Source organism: Spodoptera frugiperda, chromosome 7 (assembly GCF_023101765.2).
Source record: "Spodoptera frugiperda isolate SF20-4 chromosome 7, AGI-APGP_CSIRO_Sfru_2.0, whole genome shotgun sequence".
NCBI classification, from domain to species: Eukaryota; Metazoa; Arthropoda; class Insecta; order Lepidoptera; family Noctuidae; genus Spodoptera; species Spodoptera frugiperda.
Genome location: NC_064218.1, coordinates 11,818,422 through 11,826,573, shown reverse-complemented (window position 1 = coordinate 11,826,573; position 8,152 = coordinate 11,818,422). Strand labels below are relative to the sequence as shown.

Here is an 8,152-nt window from a genome sequence, read left to right as displayed (position 1 = left end):
CCCAGCCACCCCAAACGTGCAGTCAATATATGATTGAATATATACAATGTGATAGGTGTGGGACTTCTAACCCGTTAAGGCTGAGTACTACATCTAAATTTATCGACAAAAAAGTAATATGGGGGTTTGAAACCCCAATTGAAAATATTGAAAAATAGCGATATTTTCGGTAAAGATTATTCAGAAATTATTTTTTTTTCTCACCAAAACATTATCAAACATATGAAAAAAGTAATGAATTAGTTAGCCAAGGTTATTAGCTACCGTTTGTCGTTTTTTTCTACGACGCATACAGCCTTTGATATCACATAAAGTAAGAAAAATATTAAAATAGCCATAATTTTAAGGGGGAGGGGATTCGACCCCTTCGACCCCCGACTTTTGTCGATAAAATTAGATGTAGTACTCAGCCTTAACGGGTTAGAAGTCCGAACCCTATCACATTGTATATATAGAATTTATAGATTTAATATGATTTTATATTTACGGGTTTCTTGTTTAAATAGCCATTATATGTATGTTTCCGTATTTGTATTAAATAACCCATTGATCATATTATGATACGATTGTTAGTAATACAAATTAATAGATTAATAGCTATCGTAGCGGTAGTCGAACAAGTTAATGGAAAAGTCACTATTATGGGCTTGACAGAAGTTTCAATCAATATATTTTGATAAATTAAGTTTCAACATTCGTGTCATTGGCAATCCCTTGGGGCATGGAGCTCTCTATAAACTCGTTCAACTTGTGTTTAAATTTTGTTTGTTATTTTATTTCCGAGTGTCACATAACATTTTCTTGGAGTCTTTTATTCTTTGTTCCATTAAATGACATGCAATCTACTATTCCTTTTTTATGATACGTTGTCAGTTCGATTAATATACAATTTCTATTATTTTATAAATTCTGATTTACTCTAGAAAAGATTTAATTCATAATACTTCTTTTATGTATAATCCGAATGAGCACAGGAATTTAGAAATCAGTCAACAGAAATAGTGTTCAAATAAATACTTTATTGAATAACAATCCGATATGTACAACAATTTACATCAGTCTCTAGTACCGGTAGCCGGCTCTAGCGTCGAAGGAGGATTGTCTCGCTCCCGCCTTCTGCGCGAAGGGGGGGAGGTACGCTTTCTGGACTCCAGCAGCAGAGCCGGAGCTTTGGCCATTGATGGCTTGAGCGTTGCTGTCGTAGTAAGTTTGCTGGGAGTTGCTAGAGTATTTAGCCTCGCTGTAAGATCCTACAATTAAAAAAAATAGTTAACTAAGTTATTGTCCAATTATATAAAAATATTGAAGGTGGTAATTTATTAATTGTCACAATGGTTTACCGTCGTCAAAGATGCCAGCAGCCTCATCGCGAGCGTTCTGCTCCAGAGCCTTCAGGATCTCTTCAGGGATGGGGTGAGGAGTGGGGAGATGGTCACCTTCGGGCTGGAAACCGTTCTCATCAGCGGTGTATCTGCAGAAGTGACAATAGACGTTAGTGTTATAAAAACAATAATATTGTTGAAAGGTCATATTATCATGTTCTAATATTTACCTCACAGAGTAGACCTTGCCATCATCCCCAGTGTAGGAGTAGCTGCCCTGAGCCTGCACTCCGTTGGTCGCCACTCCGTTCTCCTCGCCGGAGATACCGTTCTCAGTCTCATAAGCATACGCGTAAGTCTCTCCATCATTGGAGTTGTCCTGACGAAGGATAGCAGCGTTCCTCTCGAAGGCAGCCTGGGCGCGCTCCACGGGACGGGCTTCGAAGCCTGAGTAAGCTCCACTCTGGGAGTTGGATGAGAAGGCACCAGTTTGCCCCTGGAATCCACTGGACTGACGAGGAGCATCAAGGAAGGCAGATCCTGCAGAAGCCTGCGCGTTGGGTGGGAGGTACGTCCTGTCCAGTTTGGCGGCCTGGGCCAGAGCAACAGCGGCTAAGACGATGAACTGAAAAAAAAACACGCCAGTTATATAAAGATGCAAGAGCCTCAACAATTATCTTCAATTAAAAATTAATTGCTCCAAATAAATCCTCACCAATTTCATTTTGTGTTCTTGTGTTGTACAGAACTTGCTACCCAGAAGCTGTGAGTGCAACTGATAACCCAGTATCGTTATCACAGTATTTATAGTGAGGTGCGAATCGATCAATTACATCGTAAGTAGCGGCCAATGTTTCTTAATGAGCGGGCGATGCTCGAGGATGAACTTGTTTAGTTGTGGCTGACCTTAGGTGTGGTCACACTGTAAGAAAGTTTTACTATTAGGAAGGTGGAATTTTAAAACAGAGCTTATGCTTATGCAAATTATATTATAACCTCTTATGATCTAGATTGTTTAAATACGTATATTTAGTTATGTTACTGTAGGTATATTATTTATTGTAGTGGCCTATCACATTATGCTCTAAGTCTTGTAGCGAATTATGTGGCATAATGGCACAATTTAGATCAAAAAATTTTTTTTATTTCGTCTTACGATCAAAACTTTGATTCTTAGGGTGCTTTTTCACCAGAAATGTGCTATGTAGATGTAATAGCTAAGCTGTAAACTACGTGACCGTTTCCACTGATACTATGTAGCTATGGGAGGAAGTTGCGCAGGTCGAGTATGCACACATCTATAGCACGCATCCATAGGACGCATCTCTCCTTATAAAAAAACATAACTGCGTCCGTTTTCACCAGTGCTAATCTATGTGTACTGATGAATATGATTGGTGGAAGCCAAACGCATCCACAGCAACATCATAGCATGTCTCTGATGGAGAAACACTCTTTAGAAATGAGATTTTGAATTATTTATTAAACAGATATTGGAAATCCCTATTTTGATAGTTATCCGCCTGTATAAATACTGCGATTACTTTCACCTGTAAATCCAGTTACTACACTTATTTTTGTTCGATTACGTACTTACGTATTACCTCAATAAATGATCTATCTCTTGTTACCTACCTGTGGCTGTCTTTTAATAATACTTTATTAATTAACCTTAAGTTAACGGACCCCAAACATACCAACTGCATCAATAAATTCATAAAATTCCAAGAGATTTCTTCACACAAGTCCTTCAAGTGAATACTCGTATTTGTGGGACCCAATAAAAATATATGTGCCTTGCCTAATGCTCATGTGGTTTTTAATTTCCAATTCGTGATGTACGCAAAAAGCAGATGGGTCAATAACTGTATCGCAATTGCCGGAAACATTAGTTCACCTTGACCAGTCGACTGGCGTGTACTGTATCAGTAGCGTGATGTGCTTCGTACCAAGGTCATTTGAAATTCTTTTGAAAATTTCTTGAAGGATTAGGCGTATAGTGTATAGGTTTATAGTCCAAAATGTATAGTGTTGTACACTGTATGGGAAAACCTCTTATGACTTAATTTAAATCACATATTTGTTATCATCTTGGCTGACTATATACGAAAAATGAGCGAAATAGGCCCAGTAGTTAAGCCACAAAGTGCATTATTCTTTTATGAACATCCGTGCCGTGTGTCCGTAACCTTGCTAGACAACCTACAACATTACAACTCTTCTGTGGTCTAGAAACATGAAGCTGGTCCCACGGAATTTAATATATATATCTGCAACCAAATTTTAATCAATCGTAGTGGTTAGTGTTCTAATTAATGAGTGTACGGTTGACGCAGTGATTGCCGGTGCGGCGTAATCACGGCACGGGTTCGATTTCTGTATAGGTACATTTTGTGTGATTCACAGCCAATTTGCCTAAATATTATGCCAGCCTAGGTATTATGTATGTATGAATTTGTATGTCTGTAAACGCACCTACAACATAGGAGAAAATCTTAGTTTTGGCTAACGTTTTTTTTTTTTTTTTAATAAAAATGCATACCAGTTACCATTATTATTTAATTAGATCACACAAATCACAAACTGGACGTATATTGTTGTTTGAAGATACCAGTTTGACATTTCCTAATGTATTGTTACGGTATCGCTTTACAGTCATCGCGATAGCGCGTATGGTCTTACGACCATAGCATCAGTGTAATATGGTTGTTTAATTTGGAACAGTGTTAGATTGTGGTCTGTAATCACGGATAGGCTTTGTCATATGGGACGCGGCCGAAGCCACTGGCATAAACTAGACTAACTATATTATATGTCTATGTGTTATTTCCATAATCATTAGCCAAAAGAAACCCGTCTATTGAATAAAATATTTCGGAAAGATTTTCTTTGTGCTCGTACCATTGATATCGGTTAATACTTTTTCTCCATAAAATTATAATTATTAAAAAACTATGCACAAAGCAAGCAATCTTTAAAAGTCATAAAATATATTTACAATTTCATGTGCCTATACCATTTTCACATGGAAATTTAATTCGCTTCAGCATCTCCTTCAATAGTAAAAGGTCTATAAAACTAAATCATGTTAGTTACACCATAACTCGACTATTTACTGCAAGACTAATTGTTACTGTTTATATTTTTGGCCTGGTATCTGCTCCGAGTCGTAAATAAATTATTGAAAAATAAGTGAATCTAACAATTTTATAAAATACGTTTTCGATCGCCCCACGCTTGCATTTTCTCCTGTGGCCACATGAACATGACACCCAAAACCAAAACAACAATGTTGTCGGTGCGTTTACAAACTAGAGTTCACAATATGGACATAGACCCGATAGAATTTGTGAAACACAAGAATTGCGCTAGTCAAACCAGCTACACGTTGTACGACAGCCAGTTGCCCAGTCACGGTGCCAACCGTGCGGTTGATATCGATTCCTCAGAATTATTTCACATCTTACATAAATATTTTCTTGTATTTTACAAGTTGGCATTATCTTAATACAATACATAAACGTGCTGTAATTTCACGTACCATTTATCAATAGTTTTCCACCTCAAACGGGATCCACCATCAAATAAAACCAAAAATCATTGTTATAAATACTATTTAATAGGTCGTTTATATTAATCGATAATCTTAAATTCTTATCAATAGCCTCTAATAACGGTAGCCGTCTCTAGCGTTGAAGGAAGGCCTCGCACCATTCCTCTGACGCTGGCCAAAAGGTGGGAGGTAAGAGTTCTGGACTCCAGAGATTGAGCTACTGCTTCCATCATCGTTTCGGAGAGCGTTGTTGGTCACAATGGCGTCAGTGTTGGCCTGAGCGAAGGGAGGAAGGTAAGCCTTCTGGGTACCAGCGACGTTGCTGCTGCTTCCAGAAGCATCGTTGCGGATCAGAGCGCTGGTAGTGATGACGGCATCAGCGTTGTTGTAGTTGGACTGAGCGGAGTTGTAGTTGGACTGGGCGGGGTTGTAGTTGGACTGAGCGGAGTTGTAGTTGGACTGAGCATTATAGTTGGACTGAGCGTTGTAGTTTGATTGAGCGGAGTTGTAGTTAGCCTGGGCAGAGTTGGCGGAGTTGTAGTTAGCCTGGGCAGAGTTGGCGGAGTTGTAGTTCGCCTGGAGCAGAGTTGGCGGAGTTGTAGTTGTTGAATTGGCCGTTGTAGTTGTTAGATGGAGCAATGTAGTTGTTGGACTGAGCGTTGTTGTAGTTAATAGCTTGAGCGTTGCTGTCGTAGTACTGTTGTTGGCTGTCGTCAGCGTATTTAGCATCGCTGTACGTACCTAAGGAAACAAAGGAAAGTATGTTGATAAGTCTGTTGCAATTATTTCTTAAATATATTACTTTCGCGAAGATTATTTGTTTAGCTTACCGTCATCGTAGATGCCAGCAGCCTCATCACGGGCGTTCTGCTCCAAAGCCTTCAGGATTTCAGCAGGGATGGGAGGAGGTGTGGGAAGATGGTCACCCTGGGGCTGGAAACCGTTCTCGTCAGCGGTGTACCTGTATGTTTGAAACGAGTTTATTTATGCTGCCGAAAATCCTCTCGTCAACATCACCATTGTTTGTATACTCATTGATAAACCTAATATAAAAATATTTTAGTTGCTATTTAAAAATATCATTCATAATATTCATTGTTGTCTATAAGCTTCCACTGCGCACACGATATACAACGCACCAACTCAATAACCGTTACAAATCACTTTTTGACACAATCAAACTCACCTCACAGAGTAGACCTTGCCATCATCCCCAGTGTAGGAGTAGCTGCCCTGAGCCTGCACTCCGTTGGTCGCCACTCCGTTCTCCTCGCCGGAGATACCGTTCTCAGTCTCATAAGCATACGCGTAAGTCTCTCCATCATTGAAGTTGTCCTGACGAAGGATAGCAGCGTTCCTCTCGAAGGCAGCCTGGGCGCGCTCCACGGGACGGGCTTCGAAGCCTGAGTAAGCTCCGTTTTGGGCGTTGTTGGCAAATCCATTGTTGGGGAAGGCACCAGATTGATCCTGGAATCCGTTGGACTGAAGAGGAGCTTCGAGGAAGGCAGATCCTGCTGAAGCCTGCGCGTTCGGTGGGAGGTACGTCCTGTCCAGTTTGGCGGCCTGGGCTAACGCCACTGCTGCTAAAACGATGAACTGAAAATAGAAAATTAGCGAATGAAAAAAATTAGCACTTATTTCTTTGTTTCAAATATTTTTTTATAGTTCAATTTAATCAAAACAATAAAAGAAAACAGTTGCTTATAATTTTGAAATACGGAAATAATTTTAATGAATTATAATGCAACTATTAATAAAATCATTTATTGATCTAACTACTGTTTTCAAAATAAATTCCAGTAGATCTGAAACCCCTTACCAATTTCATATTCGTGTTTTTTTTTTATTTTGTTTTAATGAATGAACTGGCTACCCAGAAGCTGTGGTTGCAACTGATAACCTCTCAGTATCAGTGCAGTATATATAGGTGGGTGTGGGTCGATCTACTTCATCGTTAGGTCGTGGTCGATATTTCATAATAACAATATTATGATGCTCATGGATGGACTTGTCTAATTGTTGAGGATGGCTTTATGTGGTGTGCCTTGTTAAGGCAGGTAATGTTACTGTAGTTAGTAAAGCTTGTTTTGTGAAGTTTGTACTACGGAGTACTATATTTTTGTATTTTCGTTTCATTTACATGAATTTCAATTGTAGTAGTTATAAAACATGATTTTATTGTAACTTTAGTAAGACTAAACTAATAAAACATGGTAATGATTGTTTTTTGCATGAGGTGTTAACCTGTAATCAATTGTAGCACTTGTTTTATGTTTCTCTGGCCATATTCAGTAAAGTATATAATGTAAACAATTGTTTATATTGTTGGAAAATCGAAATAAATATATAAATAAGATAAATCATACCATTAATTTATTTATTAATGTTTAGAGTTCGATATTGTGGTCATTATTATTTAGTAACAAGCAAGATTTCTGCTTATATTTCACACTTTAACTGACGAACATATTCTAGAGCTTTTACCTCTACAGATCTGAAGAGATGTGTTATGGTACGTTGCTGTGGATACGTTCGGCTTCCACCAATCATATTAATTGGTACACATAGCTTAGCATTGTTGGAAAGGGACTCAACTAAGCTATGTTTTATGGATGCGTGCTATGGATGGATTATCAACATATCGCATACTCAAGCTCCGCATCTTCCTCGCAACGGTTACTTTGCGGCGGCGCATCTTATTAACATATCTTACTCATACAACTACATAGTTTACTATTGGTGGAAACGGTCACATAGTATCACAGCTTTACTATTACATCTTCATATCATAGCTAGTACATACATATATGTCTGATGTAAAAGCACCCATAGCTCCCGCTCCAAATGGGAACTGTGCAACGCCTTCTACGATTCTTACTTAAAATATCTAGGAAAACCTGGATTTTGGATATAACAATGGATTTTATCTAGAATAATCTGGATTTGAGATATTGGAATAATCCTAGAATTGGAACCTGAAACGGGATATTTACCATGTTTTTCAATTTCTATGAGTTTCCGATATTTCGGCACTGTTTTAAGCGTGCTTGATCATGGATGAAATGATAAATAAATATCGGAAACTCATAGAAATTGAAAAACATGGTACATATCGCGTTTCAAGTTCCAATTCTAGTGTTAGTTTAAAAACTTATATTGGATTAATTTTGTTTTAACTCTTAACGCTTAATATGGCAACAAAAAATTCAACTTTGTTCATTTTTTAAAAGCTCAAAATCAAAAGCTCTGTATTGGTTCCCTCTCACATACTGAGCTT

At 38.2% G+C, this 8,152-nt stretch overlaps 2 protein-coding genes across 2 annotated transcripts; both read right to left on the bottom strand.

Annotated features, from left to right (window-relative positions):
- Positions 1-999: 999 nt before the first annotated feature.
- Positions 1,000-2,198, bottom strand: LOC118265978 (cuticle protein 3-like). Its single transcript, XM_035579293.2, has 4 exons — positions 2,038-2,198; positions 1,553-1,947; positions 1,341-1,471; positions 1,000-1,250 (listed from the first exon to the last, which is right to left on the bottom strand). The coding sequence occupies exons 1-4, from the start codon at positions 2,044-2,046 to the stop codon at positions 1,063-1,065; spliced, it is 723 nt and encodes a 240-aa protein (XP_035435186.1). The 5' UTR covers positions 2,047-2,198; the 3' UTR covers positions 1,000-1,062.
- Positions 2,199-4,919: 2,721 nt separating this feature from the next.
- Positions 4,920-6,792, bottom strand: LOC118265976 (pupal cuticle protein 36a-like). Its single transcript, XM_050695136.1, has 5 exons — positions 6,695-6,792; positions 6,062-6,471; positions 5,706-5,836; positions 5,552-5,616; positions 4,920-5,334 (listed from the first exon to the last, which is right to left on the bottom strand). Exons 1-5 carry the CDS (start codon positions 6,701-6,703, stop codon positions 4,990-4,992), a joined length of 960 nt encoding a protein of 319 aa, XP_050551093.1. The 5' UTR covers positions 6,704-6,792; the 3' UTR covers positions 4,920-4,989.
- Between the last annotated feature and the right edge of the window lie 1,360 nt (positions 6,793-8,152).

Coding starts and splice junctions, on each gene's coding strand:
- LOC118265978 (XM_035579293.2), bottom strand. Junction 1,472..1,552: donor GGCAAGGTCTACTCTGTGAG/GTAAATATTAGA, acceptor TCACTTCTGCAG/ATACACCGCTGATGAGAACG. Junction 1,251..1,340: donor TGCTGGCATCTTTGACGACG/GTAAACCATTGT, acceptor TTTTAATTGTAG/GATCTTACAGCGAGGCTAAA.
- LOC118265976 (XM_050695136.1), bottom strand. Junction 5,837..6,061: donor GGCAAGGTCTACTCTGTGAG/GTGAGTTTGATT, acceptor TCAAACATACAG/GTACACCGCTGACGAGAACG. Junction 5,335..5,551: donor ACTACGACAGCAACGCTCAA/GCTATTAACTAC, acceptor TATAATGCTCAG/TCCAACTACAACTCCGCTCA.